The sequence below is a fragment of the Apodemus sylvaticus genome, chromosome 10, assembly GCF_947179515.1.
Source record: "Apodemus sylvaticus chromosome 10, mApoSyl1.1, whole genome shotgun sequence".
Lineage (NCBI taxonomy): Eukaryota > Metazoa > Chordata > Mammalia > Rodentia > Muridae > Apodemus > Apodemus sylvaticus.
This window is the reverse complement of record NC_067481.1, coordinates 17,862,829-17,884,035: the sequence shown is the minus strand read 5'-3', so window position 1 is coordinate 17,884,035 and position 21,207 is coordinate 17,862,829. Positions and strand designations below refer to the sequence as shown.

The 21,207-nt window shown below is 45.0% G+C and overlaps 1 protein-coding gene across 1 annotated transcript; it reads left to right on the top strand.

Annotated features, from left to right (window-relative positions):
- Positions 1-6,360: 6,360 nt before the first annotated feature.
- Mettl2a (methyltransferase 2A, methylcytidine) lies at positions 6,361-20,532 on the top strand. The gene is made up of 9 exons (XM_052196188.1): positions 6,361-6,494; positions 6,680-6,771; positions 8,514-8,848; positions 10,204-10,253; positions 11,190-11,250; positions 11,934-12,073; positions 14,689-14,795; positions 16,803-16,868; positions 19,123-20,532. Exons 1-9 carry the CDS (start codon positions 6,385-6,387, stop codon positions 19,302-19,304), a joined length of 1,143 nt encoding a protein of 380 aa, XP_052052148.1. The 5' UTR covers positions 6,361-6,384; the 3' UTR covers positions 19,305-20,532.
- Positions 20,533-21,207: the final 675 nt, after the last annotated feature.

The following is a 21,207-nucleotide window of genomic DNA, read 5'->3' as shown; positions in this document are numbered from 1 at the left end:
ATTTAAGAACTGAGGCAGGAGGGAGGATCAATTAAGCCCAGGAATTCTCTCTCTCTCTCTCTCTCTCTCTCTCTCTCTCTCTCTCTCTGTCTGTCTCTCTCTCTGTGTGTGTGTGTGTGTGTGTGTGTGTGTCTTCTCTATCTTCTTTTCCATCGTTTATTGGAAATAGATTATTTTTCATTCAATACATCCTAATTATAATTTCCCCTCCCTCCACTCTTCTGGGTTCCTCCCACCTCCCATCCTATCCAGATCCACTTCCTGCCTCTCATTAGAAAAGATTTCTAAGCGATAACAACAAAATAAACTATAAAACCAAAACTATCACTGAATAAGACAAAACACAAAAAGGAAAAGAGCCCCAAGAGAAGGCACAAGAAGAATCAGACCCACCCATTCACACACTCAGGAGTTCCACAAAAATGCTCAACTGAAGCTGTAACACACATACAGGACCAAGCACACACCCTGTGCTTGCTGCTTCAGCTCTGTGAGTTCATATGCGCTTTGCTCCATTTATTTAGAGGGCCTTATCCTCCTGGTGTCCTCCATCCCCTCTGGCTCTTCCTCCTCTTCCCCAGGGCTTCTCTGAGCTCTGAGTAGAGGGAGTTGATGAAGACATCCCATTTAGAGCTATATAGGTGTGTGTGTGTGGGGGTGTGTGTGTGTGTGTGATGTCTGAGCCCAGTAATTTTAACATTGCCCTGGACAACAATCTCAATCTCAAAATATAAGTACAGGGGCCTGCAGTGGGTAAAGGTGCTTGCCACTAAGCCTGAAGACCTGAGTTCAATCCCTAAACTCTGTATGATAGGCTAAACCCAACTCCTGCAAGTGGTGTTCTCACTGCTTGCATATCCAATAACTAAATAGGTGCATAAATACTATTTTAAAATTAAAAATAAATATTAGATATTTTATAGCTATACTTTGGGGGAAAAGTTGGGGAAAATTGATAAGTAACCATATTTTCTAGCCAAAAGGTAAGATTACTAGTTTTAAGAAAATATTTCTATATAGCTGTGTGTGTTACAAACAGAATGTCTGGGAATATAGAATTAGGAGCTAGGCATAGTGGCATCTGCCTATAATAATTGGAAGCAGAGACCAAACAGCAAGACCAAAGAAGTTCAAGATCAAACTGCACCTTGTACTAAGCTCAACTCCAAATGGATCAAGGACCTCCACATAAAGCCAGACACTCTGAAGCTAATAGAAAAGAAACTGGGGAAGACCCTTGAGGACATGGGCACAGGGGGAAAGTTCCTGAACAGAACACCAATAGTGTATGCTCTAAGATCAAGAATTGACAAATGGGACCTCATAAAATTACAAAGTTTCTGTAAAGCAAAGGACACTATCAAAAGGACAAATCAGCAACCAACAAATTGGGAAAAGATCTTCACCAACCCTATATCAGATAGAGGGCTAATATCCAATATATACAAAGAACTCAAGAAGTTAGACCCCAGAAAACCAAATAACCCTATTAAAAAATGGGGTGCAGAGTTAAACAAAGAATTCTCACCTGAAGAACTTCGGATGACAGAGAAACATCTTTAAAATGCTCAACTTCATTAGTCATCAGGGAAATGCAAATCAAAACAACCCTGAGATTTCACCTTACACCAGTCAGAATGGCTAAGATTAAAAACTCAGGAGACTGCAGGTGTTGGCAAGGATGTGGAGAAAGAGGAGCACTCCTCCACTGCTGGTGGGGTTACAAATTGGTACAACCACTCTGGAAATCAGTCTGGCGGTTCCTCAGAAAACTGGGCACATCACTTCCTAAAGATCCTGCTATACCACTCCTGGGCATATACCCAAAGGATTCCCCAGCATGTAATAAGGATATATGCTCCACTATGTTCATAGCAGTCCTATCTATAATAGCCAAAAGCTGGAAAGAACCCAGGTATCCCTCAACAGAAGAATGGATGCAAAAAAAATGTATACACACACACACACACAATGGAGTACTATTCAGCCATTAGAAACAATGAATTCATGAAATTCTTAGGCAAATGGATGGAGCTGGAGAACATCATACTAAGTGAGGAACCCAGTCTCAAAAGATCAATTATGGTATGCACTCACTAATAAGTGGATATTAGCCTGGAAAACTGGAATACCCAAAACATAATCCACACATAAAATGAAGTACAAGAAGAACGGAGGAGTGGCCCCTGGTTCTGGAAAGACTCACTGTAGCAGTATAAGGCAAAACCAGAACAGGGATGTGGAAAGGGGTGGGTGGGAGAACAGGGGGAGGGAAGGGGGCTTATGTGACTTTCGGGGAGTGGGGGACCAGAAAAGGAGAAATCATTTGAAATGTAAATAAAAAATATATCAAATTTAAAAAAAGATCAAACTGCAGTGTGACCAATTCAGAGCCAGCCTGACTTACTCAAGGTCCTGTCTGAAAAGAACACATAATATAAAATATCAGAATTACTGCAGTTTCTTTGAATCAGTGAGATACAGGATACAGTATTTTTAAAGAGATCTGATAGAAAAAATGTAACCTGCAGGGTGCACCCATCTCCCCATTACACTGTTGCAGACTACATAAACTGACACCTCTCTTCTGGGATACATACAGGGACAGGATCCAATCATTCACTCACAGTGTACTGAACTGCATGCCGTCTGCCAGACCCTGTTCTAGGATCTAGATCTGGAGCAGGTAGAATTCCTGACTTGCCCAGGTCTTAGTAACAGATCTAATTATAATCAATCCTGCTGGTGACTTTTGTCAGGGCAGATGAGAACAAAATTCTATTCAGCCCAGATAGGGAAATGACCAAAGACACTTTTCCACCCAAGACCAGCCTGATGAATCAGTGAGCTGCTAACAGGGGTGTGAGTGAGGGATTACAGAATCCCGTGCACACAGCACGGGTGACCCTTAGCAGTTGCATCACTGGAAAGCCCACACCAGCATGCATAACAATTCTGAAAGGCTACACCCTAGAGCTGCCTGCCCAGTTTTCAGAAATGACTCCTCTCTCCCAGGAGTAGTTTGGAGCTTATATTACCCAGGGGAAGTGGCTTGAAATTTTTCTGTTTCCCTAAGCTTCCTAGGGTCTTAGGAGCTTCCCTCCTCCCTCTTGGAAGGAATGTGTCAATTCGGAGGAAACAGTCATAGCAGTGCCACAAATATACAAAATAGGTTACAAAAATGAACGTTGAATAGATAGGGTCGTATTCTGTTGCCCAGGCTAGCCCTTCGGTCCCGGCTCAAGCCTTCTGAGCAGATGCACTAAGGGTGGACCACCCACCATGCTCAGACTGAATTTTTAATAGCAAGAAACTTAAAACAATCTAAATGTCAACGAATCGTGCTACTGCTATTCAAAATAAGACCAGAATGTCATTATAATGATATTTCAAACAAACAAATTCCCCAAGCTGTTACTAAGTTAAACTATTATTAAGTTAAAAATGCTTAAGATGTGGCTTCCCGTACAGATGTGGCAGCATGGCTGTGACCCCAGCGCTAGGGAGACTGAGGCAGGAAGACCTCAAATTCCAGGTCAGCCTGGGCTACATAGGCCATCTCAAGCCAGTATATAACTCAATTATGTAAGCAAATTAATGAAAAGACTATGAAAGTATAAAACAAAGTATTGATGAATCAAATGGTGGAATATAGCATTTTCTAGTCTTATCTGTATCTTCTAAATACTCCACATACTTATTTTTTAATAAGGGAAATGCAGCTAAGACTGGTAATCCATGCCATTTAAAAGGCAGATGCAGGAATCCCAAGTCTTAGGCCACACAGGGCTATTTGAAGGCCTTACTTCAAAAAAACACAAATAAGAGGTGTGGTATTTTGAGTAAGAATGGTGAGGGGGGGCGAGAGAGAGATGCCTCTGACCACATGCAGACACACACACACAACTGTATGGGGCGAGAAGGAAGGAGAGGAGAAAAGAAACAGCGACAGGTTTCAAATGGCTTACTTATTAAAATTAATGTTGGAACTTCAAGTAAACTTCAATGAGCTTTCTGCATACGTAAAATATTATATAATGGGATTGTTGGATGTGAACACTAGCAGCTCTTAAAGAGCTTGATATAAAAAATAAATATACTGGATGTGATGGGGGATGCCTTTATCCCAGTACTTTCTTTTTTTTTTTTTTAATCCTGGTACTTGAGAGGCAGGGAGAGACACATCTCTGAGTTTGAGGTCAGTCTAATCTGCATAGAGAATTCGAGGCTAGCCAGAATTACATAGTTCCTCAAAATGTATCAAAATAACAACAACAACAACAACAATCATAATAAGTCTGGCTGGTAAAATGGCTCAGCAGCTAAAGCAGCTAAGCTTGGCTTGCCACCAAGCCTAAATGAGATCACCAGAACACACTCGGTAGGAGAGAACCCACTCCAGCAAGCTGTCCTCTGATCCCCACAGGTGCACTGTGACATACATGTGCACACACGCACACACACTAAACAAATATAACAAAAATAATATTTAGAAATATGAAGTCCTCTTGTCTACAAAGTGAGTTCCAAGACAGCCAGGGCTACACAGAGTCTTGGGGCTGGGGAGATGGCTCAGTGGGCAAAGGTGCCACCAAGCCGGACAACCAAGTTCAATGCCCAGTATTCACACAGTGGAAGGAGAAAATCAACCTCTAGAAAGTCGTTCTCTGACCTCCATGTGCTGGCTAACTAACCCTCCCTCCTCCTTTCTACACACACCACACACACACACACACACACACTAAACAAATGTAATGTAAAAGTACATGTTCTTAACTGTCCTTATTAACACATGTCTTTTTTATCTTGTTTTGTTTGTTTTTAAAGATTTATTTATTTATTTTATGTATGAGTACAATTACAGCTGTCTTCAGACACACCAGAAGAGGGCGTCAAATCCCATTCCAGATGGTTGTGAGCCACCATGTATTAACACATGTCTTTATCTTCATGATTAGGGAGGGCTTAGAACCTGTTCCCATTTCTTTGATGGAAAGACTGCAGTCTTTTTTACTGTAGAATCAGCCGTGGATTATCAGTGTGCTATGCCTTGCACTTCACTGACTAAAACCTCTTTCCTTCACTCCAAGCAGTGAAGGAAAGTCCTTCTCTACCAACCTTATATTAACTGTGTACGTTCTACTAGATTCTTTTAAGAATCAATTTGTTTCTGTACATATAGACAACATAAAAGTAGAAGCAAAACTAGGAAGACCAAGGAAACTAACAGGCCTGGGGAGGACCAAGAAAAGGGAGGCTAGAACACTATGGGGGAAATATGCCCAACCTAAGATATAATTGTACAAAACTTTTAGAATAAACAAATTATTTAAAAGAACCAATGTCCCTGCTTATAACGGCTTACTCCTGTAATTCCAACACTTGAGACGCTGAGATAGGAAGATCATCATGATTTAAAGGCTAGCCAAGGCTACAAAGTAAATTCTAGACCATCCTGGAGTGAGACCTTGCCTCAAAACAGGCAAACGAGAAAAAAAAAATCAAATTGTAGCTAGGCATAGTGGCACATACCCTTAATCCCAACACTAAGGAGGCACCTATGCCTAGAGAGCCCTATATGTATGGGCATTGGCTACGTACTCTTCTAGAGAACCCAGGTTTTGATTCCTGGCACCCACACATTGGTTCACAAGCATCTGCAGTTCCAGTTCCAGGGGATCTGGTGCCCTCTTCTGGCCTCCATGGGCATTGCATGCATGTGGTGCACTACACATAAAGGGGAAATTTTTTTTAATAGAAAATATGAGGCTAAAAAGTGCAATCATAAATTATATGCCAGTGACTAATGGTAGCATTAGTTTAAAACTATATCATATATGATATATGTATGATATAAAATGTATACTGTATACATTTAAATAAACTGGATATACATACATATTACAAACTATGAATGAATTACAATTTTTATTGTGCCAATTGAACCTGGCTTTTCAAGGAAGTGTGGGTCAGTCATGTCATTTAACACGGAAGCTTCCTGCTCTCAAAACCCACGCGTTGCCTCCCCGCAGGCTGTGGCCTGGTGACCATGTCTCTTCACAGTCTGCTAGTCAAAGCTTTTCCTGGAGGGAGTCTGGGGACCTGCTGGAGTTCCAGCACGGAAGCGTACTCGAGGAACAGTCTCCTGCTTCCTCCGGGTGCTGCACGCCTAACAGCATCTCCTCGGAGAAATGACTCTTGTTCAACGAGCCTCCTCGCCAGCTTCCCAGTCACGTGGAACTTGCCCCGCCCCGCCCCGCCCCGCCCCCCACTTTCCCGTCCCGCCCCCCACTTTCCCGCCCAGAGGACACCACTTCCTGAAGGGGCGTGGCCTACAGGAAGTCCTCCCGTTATGAAAAAGAAGGCGTTTCCGTGTCCGGTGTCATGGCGGCCTCCTTCCCGGAAGGCGTGCCGGAGACAGAGGACGGGAAGAGACCGCAGTTCGGGAACCGGTTCCTGAGCGACCCGGCGCGCGTCTTCCATCACAATGCCTGGTAACTGCCCTGCACCTCGCCCGGCTCTCCACCCGAGCACTTCGAGAAAAGCCCTGCCCGCTGGCCGCCCTCCCGCGGCGGTACCGAAGCGTTCGCCTGCCGAGGACGGACGGTCCCGGCGCCGCGACTCCCCCTGCCCGCAGCCGGGACGTGTGGGCCCTAAGCTGCCCGTTTGGTTTTCACAGGGACAACGTGAAGTGGTCAGAGGAGCAGGCCGCGGCGGCGGAGAGGAAAGTGCAGGAGAACAGTTCCCAGCTGGTGTGCCGGGAGAAGCAAGGTGCGCTCTGCGTGTCCGCAGCCGGCAGCGGGCACTAGGATCATAGTGCGGGTCGGGGAGGGGGCTGCCGTCTAACAAAATCTTGAAGGAATTTGGGGTTGAATTTTTTATTCTCTAGTTCTACGAGTGTCGTGTTGATGTGGCTGGCAACCGTAAAGTCGTTCAATCACCTTAGGTGACTACAGTTTACGTTCTGGCTGGAGTTTCCATTAGAGCTAGATTGATGTGGTCAGATCCTAATTGTTGGAGGAGAAGATGAGTGGATCCCTCATCTTTTCTCGAGGTGATGGGTTTGGAGATTTGGGACTTATCGGATGTGGAGACGAGTCTGCTCAACGAAGAAGTTCTTTCTGAAGACAAGATTTTCTTTATAAAGTACTCATAAGATTAAAACTGGAACTAGGTGGCCCTGTTTCTAAGAGGGGTTTGAAAATAAACCTAGAACTTTAAGATAATAGGCACCAGGGGTTGGAGAGATGGCTCATCGGTTAAGATAATAAGCACTGATAAAGTTTCTGTGTAGTACTGAGGTCACAGTACTGGCCAGGCATGTACCTAAGATGCAGAGGTGTAATCTCTTGGGAGGCAGAGGCAAGAGGTTGAGTGGGATCAAGATCATCCTTGCTACATAGAGCTCCAACACAGCCTGGGCTGCATGCGATCTTGTCTCAAAAATAAATATACGTATGTATGTATTCTAGTTGCAAAATAGGCATCCTGCCTGCATTATTTGATAAGACTAGGTAAAGCAACATAGAGTTGAAAGGGATTTTGAAAATCATGTAGCCCAATATCCTCTTTTTACAGTTAAAGAACCAGTTAGCCAAGTGCAGTGGTGTATTCCTGTAAACTCAGCTACGTGGGAGGCTGAGACAGAAGGATCACTGAATTGGAGGCCATCCTGGGCAGCATAGGGTGATCTAGCCTCCAAAAAAATTAAACTTGGATCACAGGGCCTTAAGTGCTTTGCCTAGAGGTAAGCAGTCAGTGGTGGATTCCCATTTCTTAGGTTTTTATTTTTTCTTCAATTCTAGCCCGGGTCTCTATGTTGGCAAAAAGCAGGGAAAAAAAAAAAAAAAAAAAGAGCCCCTATCATTCCCCTGATTAATCGAAACTCTTCTTGCTCCTGGAAGGCAGTTTCCCACTGTCTAGTTTTGTTTGACTTCTGATTATTTATTTATTTTGGTATTCATTAATAATCTTGACTCTGTGCCTGGCCCCACATTCTAAAGAAGCAGGAACGTGCCTTCTGAAGATCTTCATGGACAACAGTCACTGAATTTACACAAACATTCCAAGGAACCTGAGACATTTTGCTTGTAAATTAAACAAAACTTACAAGGGAAAATAATTATCACATTCACCAAAGAACCTGTCTGTCCCTGACAAATAGAACCTGGAAAATAAGAGTAATTAGGTCTTTACTTGTGCGCAGTGCTAGGGGTTTGCTTAATCTCATACTTTTCCTCTAGTCGAAGGCCATCCAAAGCTGTGTGAGGAAAATGACAGGTAGCTAACTCTGTGTGACGATTCCGGCGGAAGCTGGCTTCCCTGGGGATGAAAAGTGGCTGTTGGTAATAATAGATAACAGGGTGTTTGCCCTCAAAGGTGTCCAGTTCTAAGACTATGACTCAAGCATGCTACTGGAATAAAATGGCATTTGGTGATGTGGGACAGTTGACATTAGATATAAGTAAAACATTTGAGGCTGACTCTTAAAATTCTCTCTTAAATGTTTACAGTTGATTATGAAGTCAATGCCCATAAATACTGGGATGACTTCTACAAAATCCATGAAAACGGATTTTTCAAGGACAGACACTGGCTTTTTACTGAGTTCCCTGAACTGGCACCTAGCCAGTTCAATCACCTGACAAATGTACCCTTGGAGAAGCAGAGGACTGAAGTCTGTGAGGACGGACCTGACTTGACAGAACAGCACAAATGTACTTGTACCAGCCGTGGATGTGAGACTCGGGTGCCTCCTGTGGAAGAACAGGTGACTCAGAAGCTCGGTCACTTAGAAATTTGTGCTGATGAGTTTCCTGGCTCCTCTGCCTCCTACCGAATACTTGAGGTAACTTTATTTTCCTAATAATGGAGTTAGCGAAGATGTCACATTTTACACACAGATAGACTAGAAAGGCTGACCCAGAGTGTCTTCTGTCTGATCAACTTGGCCAGATTTGAGCATCTTGTCAGCATGGAATCATCACCCTTTTTTTTTTTTTTGTTTGAACTGGAAAAATACCTAGGTAGTTCCTGTGGGAAGTTCCACCTTCACTGGAAGCTAAGTCTAGAGCTGGTAAACCATGGAGTTCAGTCCAGTGCCATGAGGGGAGCAGTGCTGGAAATTGAACCTAAGGCCTCAAACAGATTAGCTCTCTGCCACTTAGTTCATCCTTGATACCTCCTGTGAGGTGCTACATACGCTCTTGTCACTCCTAGAGTCAGGGAGTGCTTGGTCTAACTGTAAGGAACTCTGAAGTGATCTGTGCAAAATAGCTAAGAAGTATGTCTGCCGAGTAGCCCTCCTAAATGTTTATAGTTTTTGTTGCTGCAGTTTTTATTTAGCATAGTGTTACAATGTAAATGTTTCAACTGAGCCTGTTGTAGGAGACAGAGAAGTCCTTGTTCTCATCCATAGGGGACCTGGAAGGTTGGCACTCAGTTGTTCCTTCCAGGGAAGGAACGCAGGACTTTGGGAGCAGAAGTGGTTTAATGGCATGGTGACCAAACCAGACCCTCTGACCCTTATCCTAAGCCTCTTTTTCTCAGTCAGTTGATAGGACCTGTCTTCATAGAAGACGTCACACGTACTGTCTACAGAATTTCAGTGTCTTCACATCTGATCCTTACTCAGCTTCTTTATTACTGAAGAGATTTATGGGGGCTTTATTGCACACTTGGGAATGACTTAATCACCACTCAGGGGCAGACTCCCAAAATTTGAACCAACATCGGCTGTTTAGTCATGTTGAACCTGCCTTCTTGCCTCCCAGATCGTCTGTGCTGGCCACAAAGGTCGCAGAGACCCTGCAGTATGTCTAGTAATAGTGTAGTGAAACTCATTAGGAAAATAATGTATCTATGGGGCTTTTTGCTAGAACTCAGAAAGTAAAAGTAACTTGTGCTCTTTTTTTTTTAGACTAGCTTTCTTCAGCCACTGAAAGTTAATGTTCTTATACTTTACTAAGTCTCTTTAACTAGAGTCCATGAGAGATCAGGAGATGCCATGGGTCCTATTTAGCTCAGGTCATCATAACTTTCCTAAAACAATTCTTAAAGGCTGAGCGTCTTAGCACTGAGGAAACTGAGGCTTAAAAACCATAAGTTATAGACCGTCCTGGGCCCTGTTATGGAAAAAAAGAAGAAACAGTGGTGGGAAAAGGGTTAATAACATCTGAGATTAATGGTTCTTTTCTGTTGCAGGTTGGTTGTGGTGTAGGAAACACAGTCTTTCCAATTTTACAAACTAACAAGTAAGTATGTCAGGTCTACAAGACAGCACAGGGAAAGGGCAGGGTTTGCCCCTGGAAGCATGGGGTATTCGGGATTTAGATACCCATTTAGGAGTAGCTTTCGCTTAGTGTTAGAAAATTAGAGTTAGCACCAGCCACAGTGCTAATGTGTAATGTCTTCTCTGAAGAACCTAAAAGACCCTCTGTGCTGTGTTTCTCTTGTAAGCCCTGTGATGATATTGTTAGGTTGTTAATTCTTATACCACCACCCTGTGGTCAAGGTGGGAAAGCTGGCCTGCGTGGCATTGTCTCCAATTCTCCTGAAAACCTGCTTCTGTACACACTCAGAGCAGGTGTGTGAGGTTCTCCCCACTGTGACCAGGTGACCAGCACCTGAAGTCCAGGTGTCCTTCAGTTCTGCAAACACAGGCCCCCACACTTCTGGGGTACTGTAAGCTGGGAGAGTCTTCAGTCCCCCCTGGCTTGGCTGGTTCATTATGAGAGGTATTGTAAGGATATAGAGGGCAAACATCCAGATGAGGAGATACACAGGGTGAGGTCTAAAACCGCTGTGCTAAGGTTCATCCCATGGAGGTGAGAGGGTCAGGAGACCCTCCCACAGAAACAGAAGATCAAAGGTTATTGCAAGAAGACTTGAAAAATCTAACAAGTCTTAGAGTATGTCATATCCTTCGTAAGTCACTTCAGATGAGAGTGTGTCTGAGTCTCAAGAATTATGTGGGTTCTTGTGAAGGATTGATATGCTTGCTTAGAAGTGTGGAGTTTCTTACTGATGTTTTGATAAACTTAATATTGGCCATATTCACCAGAGTGCTGAATATTGTGACTAATAGGTACAGTAGTGGTCCTTGTGGTCACTTAGCTATGCGACTCTACAAAGAGAACAGATATGATCCCAGTTCATCTCCTAATTGTTGCTTTTTCTGCATGTTTCAGTAACCCAAACCTCTTCGTTTACTGTTGTGACTTTTCTGCCACAGCTATTGAACTGCTCAAGGTAGGTATAGTGGCTCCTGTAATCTCTTCTAACTGAAGGAAATGAAGCTCTTCTAAAACCCAAGTTCACTGACTCTGTTACTGGGTCCTGAAAGTTTGGAAAATGATGGAGGGGGGGGCGCTTCTTCAAACTTACTTAAACTGTGTGCTTACTTACAAGTCAGAGGTTCTGGATTCTCTGGGGCAGTTATAAACTACCTGATATGAGTGTTCGCAATCAAACTCTTGTCCACAGTAGTGACAAGATGTTAGGAGGAGCTCTTAGCTACTGAGATATCTCCAGCCTTATCTGTAAGCATTTTTGTTTATTTTTGAGATGTGGTCTTAAGTACTTCATGGTGACCTTGAACTTGCTATGTAGCCTTCCTGATCCTCCTGCCTTTGTTTCCCAAAAAGTGCTAGAATTTCTGGTGACCAGAAGCAGATCCTTCTGGTGGGAGTAACAGCACTGGCATTTAGCCGGGCAGTGGTGGCACACGCCTTTAATCCCAGTACTTGGGAAGCAGAGGCAGGAGGATTTCTGAGTTCAAGTCCAGCCTGTGGTCTATAGAGTGAGTTCCAGGACAGCCAGGGCTACACAGAGAAACCCTGTCTTGGGGGAAAATACTGGCATTTAAAACAGGGTAAGCCTTTTTAATCCTGTGTTCACATCTTCTGACCCATTGCCACTCCAACTCTCCACAGACAAATTCAGAATATGATCCTTCTCGCTGTTTTGCCTTTGTTCATGATCTCTGTGATGAAGATCAGAGTTACCCAATGCCTGAAGACAGTCTTGATGTCATCGTTCTTATATTTGTTCTTTCAGCAATTGTTCCAGACAAGTAAGTTTAAGGCCCCTTAACCAACAGCCTAACTAAGATAAAGCTGTAATTGAAGACCTTAAACTCCAATATGCCCTAAAGGGTTGTATTGTCTGGTACACATGAAAAGCCACGAGCCTGTTGTATTGATGTCCACCTCTGTTCCTGCTTTCTTTGTTGGGAGCTAAGTCTGAAAACTCTGGGCAGATTTCCACTTAGTTCACTCTCAGCACATGCTGCTTCAGACTTAAGGTGGCTGTCTCATTATTGGCCTTTTAAATGCTTGAAATAAGCCAAGCTTCTTGACACCCCGAAATCTATACTGTCTGGACTGTGTTGTCTGGTCCATACATTTTTAGGAAAACTGAAATACAGCATTCCATAAAATCAGGTTGACATAAAGGGAATCTAACAACTGGGTGGTAGTAGTGCAAGCCTTTAATCCCAGTACTAGGGAGGCGGGGGCAGGGGCAGGCAATCTCTGAGATAGAGGACAGCCTGGTCTACAAAGTGAATGAATTCCAGGGTTACACAGAGAAACCCTATCTCAAAAACAGCAAAAAACAGTTCAAGTGCTCTAAGGAGAGATGGCTCGGTGGTAAAGAGCACTGGCTACTCTTCGAGAGGACTGAAGTCAGCTCCCAACACCCACATGGTGATTCATAGCAATCGAGAATTCCAGGTTCAAGAGATTCAACATCTACTCTTGGTTTCCATGGGCACTGTATGCACATGGTATGCATGCATACAAACAGCTGTATACATAAAAACATTTTCTAAGATACTATTTTAAAATTTCACATAGGGTCAACAAGATGGCTCAGCAGGTAAAGCAGCTTCCACCAACATGAGATCAGGCCCAGGGTTGTGTGGTGGAAAGAGGGAGCTGACTCCCCGAAATTCTTCTCTGACTTCTACATGTGATGTGTGCATGCACCCCACACACATCACAGTAAATAAATTACTACATTTTTGTAAGCTCATGTTCAGGTAGCTGGAGATGTAGTTTAGCAGCAGAGTGTGTGTTTAGCTTGAGTTCCTGAGGGTGTGGCTCAGTGGTGAATGTGCTTCACGTGTACAGAGCCCCGGGCTCCATCCCTAAACCAAGAACACAACACGAGAAGGAAGCACAGGAGCGCAGCACACCTGCCCTGTGGTCTCAGTGATGCAGGAGTTAGCCCTGGAGTTCAAGGGCAACCTGGGCAACAGAGCCAAAGCCCAGCTCCAGAAGCAAACCTGTGTGAGTCAGGCTGCTGTAATCCTGTGAAACTGCTCTCGTGGAAGTAGAGTCAGTTGTGAAGATGACACCTGAGATTCCGTACCATTAACTGGGACCAGAGAAGCCTTTGACATAGCCCAACTGAGCTAGCCATCGTCCCTAGATTAGCAGTAAAGCTCTCTGGCCTCCCAGTAGTACATAAGGCTTTGAAATGTACAGAGTATGTACTTCCGGTGCTGTAAACACCTAATCCTGTCTGGGCTTTTGGAGAGTCTTACATGAGCATTTACTTATAAAGAGAAAAGGTTATTTTGGATTGCTGTATTTTGTTTTGGAACAGTTGGCTTTTAGGCCTTCAGCAAGGGGACACATCACCACCAGAGCAAAACCTCTCATTCCACAGTCAGGGTAAAAAGAGGAAGGGTAAGGGAACGGAATCTCACTGTCCCCTTCCAGGACACCCACGCATGCTTCCCATGACCTAAAGGTCCCGACCTTTGAGGTCCCGACCTTTGAGTTTATACCACTTTCTAGTGGTTCAAAGAGAAGGCCCTGCTTTTGACATGTGGGCTCTGAGGAAAAGCCCAGGACAGGTGAGACCTCCCCAGGGTGCTCGCCCGCCTGCTGCTCACAGCACCTAGTAAGCTGGCGGCTTTTTATGTGTACGGTGTTTTAGGATTCGTTTTCTTTTTGATTTTTTGACCTGAGCTGGCCTCTGACTCAAAGTCCTCCTGCCTCACCTTCCTGTAATCGAGCTTTCCCTCCCACACATAAATTCCCCAGAATAACGACCCTAGACTTGTACATATGAATAAACGCTCAGGCCACAGCTCTGTTCCTGACTAGCTCATAGCTTAATTACCCATCTATTTTATTCTGCATTCTGTTGCTTGGCTGGTTACTTGGTCCTCGGTTTCTCTTGACTGTCTTTTTCTCTGTCACAGGGCAAATCTTCCCTGAGCCTGTCTATCCTAGAAGTCCAGTCTCTTTCTACCAGATGTCCCAAATTCTAATCCTTCCTCAGCGCATTGGCTTTGTAACTAACAGATGGGACTTTCATACATTGCACAGAAGATTCCCTCTACACCTTCCAAGTGCTGAGATTGCAGGCGTGGTCCATCACACCAGCAGCCTAACGCCACCTTCTCTCCAAAACACACGCCAAAATAACACAAGTCACAAGTATACATACACTGTATGTTCAGAGCTCTTAGATACAGGAACTTGTAGCAAGGGTGGCCATCATAGGCCCAGCGGGAAGTGAGCCGGATTTAATATTTGGAATGTCTAGCATCATGTGCAACAGGGACTGGCATTTAGTGTCGGGGTTAGGAAGTCTGTTGTCCTGGGGTTTGTGCTACAGGAGGGAGCCGCCATCCCTAAGGAGACTTACGCTTCACTCCCTGCTGCCCTGCAGGATGCAGAAAGTTATCAGCAAGCTAAGCAGACTCCTGAGGCCTGGAGGGGTGATGCTTCTCCGAGACTATGGCCGCTATGACATGGCTCAGCTTCGGTTTAAAAAAGGTATGTGAGAGCCTGGAGACAAGAATCAGTGCTTTAGAGGACTGGCTGTCCTTGTAGAGATCCCAGATTCAGTTTCCAGCATACACATAACAGGTCTCAACTGTCTATAACTCCACTTCCAGGGGATCTGATGCCCTCTTTTCTGGCCTAAACAGGCACTGGACGTGCATGAGGTACAGATATATACCTGTAAGCAAAATATAAATATATATGAATATGAACATATGAATGAAAATATGGCCAGGCATGGTAGCATATGACTTTAGTATCAGCACTCAGGAATTCAAATCAAGCCTGGTAGTTTACATAGTAAATTCCAGGTCAACCAGGACTATACAGTACCATATTGTCTACAGAAAATGTGTGTATGTATAAAGATAATTTGGGGCTGAGCTGCAGCAGCTCATTTGGCTGAGTGCTATCTTAGGGTTACAGTTGCTGTGATAAAGCACCATGATCACACTTCCACATCACAGCCCATCACTGAAGTCAGGACAGGAGCTCAGGCAGGAGCTGATGCAGAAGCCATGGAGGGGAGCTGCTGACTGGCTTGCTCAACCCAGCCCAGGTGGCATCACCCACAGTGAGCTGCCACTCCCTAAACCCCCACCCGCCATTTATTAATTAAGAAACTGCCCTAGCCGGTCGGTAGTGGCACACACCTGTAATCCCAGCACTCTGGGGGGCAGAGGCAGGCAGATTCCTGGTCTACAGAGTGAGTTCCAGGACAGCCAGGGCTATACAGAGAAACCTTGTCTCGAAAAAAAACAAATCCAAAAAAAACAAAAAACAAACAAACAAAAAATAGACACTGCCCTAAAAGCCTGTCTGCAGCCTGAACTTTTGGTTTTTCGGCATGTGCAGACAAAACACCCACAGGCATAAAAATTAAAAGTAAATTTTGTGGGGGGATATAGAGTGAATACATAGTTAAAAGAAAATAAATATATTAAAGGAAAAATATAAGAATATGCACAGTGGTTTTCGAACACTGGCTGCTCACTCAGGTTCTGAGTTCAGTTCCTAGCCATCAGCCCATCACGGGCTCGTGGCCATCTGTAAAGGGGTCTGATGTGTTCTGGCAGAGGCAGCACGCATGCAGAGATGAATAAATAAATCTTTAAAGGAAATTTTAAAAATTAAAAATAAAATGGAGAGGTGAGGTACATAGCTCAGTGGCAGAGCCCTTGCCTGACATATGGAAGCCTCTGGTTGTTGTCTGGGCTGCAGCAATGTTTTAAGTTAGCCAAGGCCTGGGAGTGTGGCTCACTTCTCGCATGTGTAGTGCTCTCAGCACTAAAGTCAAGTCAGGTGGCAGGACGGGAAGACACAGCAGATGAAGCCTAGACATTGGTCTTTATCACGGGCTGTTGGCAACTTGATAAGGAAAAGATCTAGGACCCACCCAAAAAACGGCCATTCAATTTAAATGACCAACAAACATGTTCAAGGAAATAAAAGTGGAAAGATAATTCTTCTCAACCCCATTGCTGCCTTTTTAAGCAAAGAGCTAGATGCTTCCAATTGAGATAAAAATACAAATTTCGGGCAGGGGAGATGGCTCGGGTTTAGAGCACTGACTGCTCTTCCAGAGGTCCTAAGTTCAATTCCCAGCAACCACATGGTGGCTCACAACCATCTGTAATGGGATCTGACACCCTCTTCTGGGGTGTCTGAGGACAGCTACAATGTACATGTTATAATAAATAAATCTTTTAAGAAAATGCCAATTTCTGTGGCCTTTTTAGGCACTCTAATAATTTTTCAGTTTATCAGTTTTGGAGGAAACTCTGCCAGCATAACATAGGCATGAGCATACACAAACTCACATTTGCTTTAGTTTTTAAAGATGTAGATTTTCTGGAACTCTCTGTAGACCCAGACTAGTCTGGAATTCACAGAGATCGCTTGCCCCTAAGTGCTGGGATTAAAGGCGTGCACCCACTGCCTGCCATCCTTTTTGATTTTCAAGTGTATTGATTTATCTGTTCTGTTGTGTAACTGCAGGTCAGTGTCTATGCGGAAACTTCTACGTGAGAGGTGATGGCACCAGAGTCTACTTCTTCACACAAGGTATGAAAATGAGGGTGTGTTAGTGCTAAAGGCGTCTGCAGGTCAAGTAGACAGGTTCCTGCTGGCTCTCCTGCCTTTCTCCTCTCAAACACTGCCCTTGAGCCATACTGAGCTGTCACTTTCCCAGACAGCTCTGGCTCATGCTGTGGTAAATGGTATTTGATAACTGTAAGTTCTTAATATGAGCCACCATCCCCAGCCCCACCACCCATTAATCGAGACATAGTTCTGTTGATTTATTTAATCAGATTAGACAGTTCACAATTACTGGGCAGTTGCCCCTAATCTAATTCCCAGCTACCCCCCCCCCAGCCTGGGCTGCCTTTGTTCCGTCACTCTGTCCTCAGGAGGCTCTTCTGTCTGCGTGCTCATGGTCCTGTCATGGAGGGCTCTTCCTCGCTCTGTCTTGCCTCTCTCTCTCTCCTTTCTCTTTCTCTGTCCCCCCCACCCCACCCCATTATTGTCTTTGTCCCTGTGTCTGCCCCACTACCTGCAACCGCCTACCTCCCCCTGTTCTCCCCGATAATTGATTATAGCCACTTTTATTTACCCAATAGCTTTAAATTGGAGAGCGAGGTTATACAACATTTGGTGTATGTGAAAATGTGCTCCTGGGTCTTGAAACCAGATCTGGGTGCTCAGAGTTTAGCATTTCTATACACAGCAGCAGACCATCCCCAACATGTGCTGACAGAATCAGCTGCTTTTCCTCACTTCTGTCACTTTGTCCAGAGTGGGCACTTGCCCTTCCCACACGTCTCAGCCTAGTCTGATTCGCCCTCTGCAGCAGCCTGTGTCCAGGTGAGGCTCGACCTGGACCAGAACCAGAACCATCTCTGCTGTCGGCCCTATCCATGGGCTCCCTCCACCAGCACTTCAGGAGTGTTGTTGGGCCCTTTTATGAGTCATATGCTTTGGGGCGTAGCATTGAAAGTTGTCCTGGAAGACATTGTGTTGGCATACACATCTGTTGGCTTGTGCATAGTTTTTGGTTTGGGAGTTGTTGCTTTGTTTGAAGCCAAGTCTCTGTGTAGCCCAAGCTAACTGTGAACAAACAGTCGTGCGTCCCCTTGCCAGCTGCTGGTGTTATATATAGGCTTCCATTTACCCCACAGTTTTATCTATCTACGAGTTGGTTGGTTGGTTGGTTGGTTGGTTGGTTGGTTGGTTGGTTGGTTGGTAGGCTTTGTTTTGATATTTTGGCATATAAATTTCTATCTCTGGGTTTTGTTTTTTTGTTTTGTTTTTTGTTTTTGTTTTTGCTTTTGGTGGTTTTTTTTTGGGGGGGGGGGTTGGTTTTTGTTTTGGTTTTTGTTTTTCAAGACAGGGTTTCTCTGTGTAACCCTGGCTGTCCTGGAACTCAACTCTGTAGATCAGGCTGGCCTCGAACTCAGAAATCTGCCTGCCTCTGCTTCCCAAGTTCTGGGATTACCAGCGTGTGCCACCACTGCCCGGCTTTAATTTATTTTCTATTTTATGTGTTTGAATGTTTGCCTGCATATGTGTCTATTGTACCATGTGCATGCTTGGTACCCTTAGAGACCAGAGGAGGATGTTGGAGGCTCTGAAACTGGAGTTGTGGGTGCTGGGAATTGAATCGGCCTCTGGAAGAGCAGCCAGTGCTCCTAACCACTGAACCATCTCTCCAGCCCACATGTAGCTTTATAAACCTTAGGGCTTTTAGAACCTGAACTGGGGGCATGAGAGCATGTGCTTATAACCCCCGTACTGGGAAAGCAGGGACAAGAGGATCCCTGGGGCTTCCTGACAAGCCGTTCTGACCTGCTCAGCTCCAGGCCAGTGAGAGGCCCAAAGAAAGGTATATCACCTTCTTAAAACTCCTCCCTGTTGTAGGCCTTCCTCGGGGACTCTGGTGCCCAAACCTGGGCCTGTCATTGCCAAACTGTCTGCTACATCAGTAACCAACACTAATAAGGCCTCTTTTATTTATTTATTTTATTTTATTTTATTTTATTTATATGAGTACACTGTCACTGTCTTCAGACACACCAGAAGAGGAAGAGGACATCAGATCCCATTACAGATTGTTGTGAGCTGCCATGTGGTTGCTGGGAATTGAACTCAGGACCTAAGTCAGTGCTCTTAACCGCTGAGCCATCTCTCCAGCCCAATAAGGCCTCTTAAACAGCACAGTGACCGCGATGTCTCAAGGCTCCTTTTAGCATGGAAAGTCACTAGCCAACTGTCCTTTCTCCAGAGGGGCATCCGTAAACATCTGCTCTTTCCAAACCAGATGAGCTGGACGTACTCTTCACGGCTGCGGGGCTGGAAAAAGTGCAGAACCTGGTGGATCGCCGCTTGCAGGTGAATCGAGGGAAGCAGCTGACCATGTACCGCGTCTGGATCCAGTGCAAATACCGCAGACCTCTAGTGCCCAGCTGCAGCCAACGTGCGCCCATTCCCCACACCACGTAAATGTAAGAAGACATCTGTAAACGGTGGCTTGTTGATGGTGGACAGTCTGGGATTCAAGTAGCTCAAACTTTGAGCCTAAGGACAATTACTTTCTGTTAACAATTATGGTTTTTAGCCAGGTGTGATGGCACATGCCTTTAATTCCGCACTCAGGAGGCAGAAGCAGGCAAATCTCTGAGTTTGATGACATCCAGTGCTAGGCAGAAAAACCCTGTCTCCAAAAACAAACCAAAACAAAGTGTGATTTTTATTTGTGAAACCCATTAATGCACATTTTTTGGAGTTCATTTTATTAATATTATTGTCTGGTTGGGGCAATGCTATGGTGAATGTGGGGAGTTCAAAGGAGAACTCGAGGAGTCAGTTCTCTTCTACAAGTTAGTTCTGGAATTCACACCCAGGCCTGGCAGCAAATACCTTGGGCTTTTTGACAGTCCTAAAAGCTTTTAATGACTAGAGTTTTATATATAGGAAAATTCATCCTGTGACCAAAATGACCTTGCTGTTTAGATCATCTTGGCATCCTATTGCAAGATGGTGGTCCACACCTTTAATCCTGGCACTCAGAAGCCAGAGACAGGCGATCTCTGAGTTCAGGGCCAGCCAGGGCTACACAGAGAAAAAAATGAAAAATAAGAAAGGAAAAAGTATGCTAACACATTTGTTTGGGAGTTAAGAATTTAAAACCAAGCCTGGCCAAGTATGATGGCTCTCAGCAGAAATCCCAGCAGGTAGAGAGCTGAGGCAGAGGGATGCCCATAAGATCCAGGCCAGCTAGGGCCACAGTGTAAAACCGTCTCACAGGTTGTGAACTTGGCTCAGTGACAGAGCATAAGCCCTGGAGCCAGATGCGAGGTTTAGATTTACGCAATCTTAGCACCGGGGAGACTGAGATAGGAAACTGCCTTAAACTCAAGGCCAGCCCCGGCTACATTGTAAAAGCTTACCTCCACTCACATTCCCTGGAGAGCTGCTTCAGCTTAATCCTGTGGGCAGCAGTACAAGTGACGTTGTGTTCCATTGCATGGTGCTGGATCGTGGGTACCTTTTAATATCTCCATTATTAGGACTAGAAAAGAGGCTCAGCAGGTTTAGGCACTTGCTGCCGACCGTGACAACCTGAGTTCACGTCCCCAAAACCCACATGGTAGAAGGAGAGAACCGCATGTGCTATAGCACGTGTGTGCCCTCAGACATACGCACCAAAATAAAATAAGTTTTTATATCATCCAGGTGGTGTTGCTTAATTGAAATGGTGGTTGATAGGTTCCCTGCTGTCGTCTCTAGGCCATGAGAGCACTCTGGCTGTGCCATCTGTCACCCTAGTGCCCACAGGGTTCATTGGTGGCTCTGGTCAGCTAAGCCAGCGTCCCCCTTCTCCTTCACCATCGAAGAGAACAGCCTTCCCTGAAGAGAGCGCTGGAGTCTGCACACAAGCTCCAGTTATCAAGCACTGTGTAGGAGAGTGCTTGTCACATCGCTGGATCACATTCCCCATGGTCTCTATTGAAAGGTTTTTAGCTGAACCATCCTAATAGCTGCAAGCAGCTCTACAGTTAAACCTGACCCTGAAAACACTTGGGTTGGGAAGGCAGCTCCAGCTGTGAAGCTGCCCGGAAAGCAGATAGCGTTGCCTATGTGTGTCTAACAGAGAAATGCTTCAGGAAAAGACATCTTCCTACTCCAAGCGCCAGCCATTCAGCTGGAGAGAGTCGGTGTTCTTTGAAAACTGAAAGACAGTGTGATGTGAGGCAGGTGCAGAGGGCTGTTGGCGTGAAGCTGGCATTCCCGCCAAGCATGCCTGGTCAGGGTGTGATTCCGCTCTTCCCCAGAGCGTGGATTCTGTGGTGCAAAGGTGATTCATCCTGAGCCTGACCTCTCTCCGTCCCTGGGGGGGGAGGGG

Bases quoted from the DNA above. Each gene is read 5' to 3' on its own strand.
- Mettl2a (XM_052196188.1), top strand. From the start codon at position 6,385: ATGGCGGCCTCCTTCCCGGAAGGCGTGCCGGAGACAGAGGACGGGAAG. The intron at 6,495-6,679 runs GTAACTGCCCTG...TGGTTTTCACAG, and splicing joins GTCTTCCATCACAATGCCTG to GGACAACGTGAAGTGGTCAG. The intron at 6,772-8,513 runs GTGCGCTCTGCG...AAATGTTTACAG, and splicing joins GGTGTGCCGGGAGAAGCAAG to TTGATTATGAAGTCAATGCC.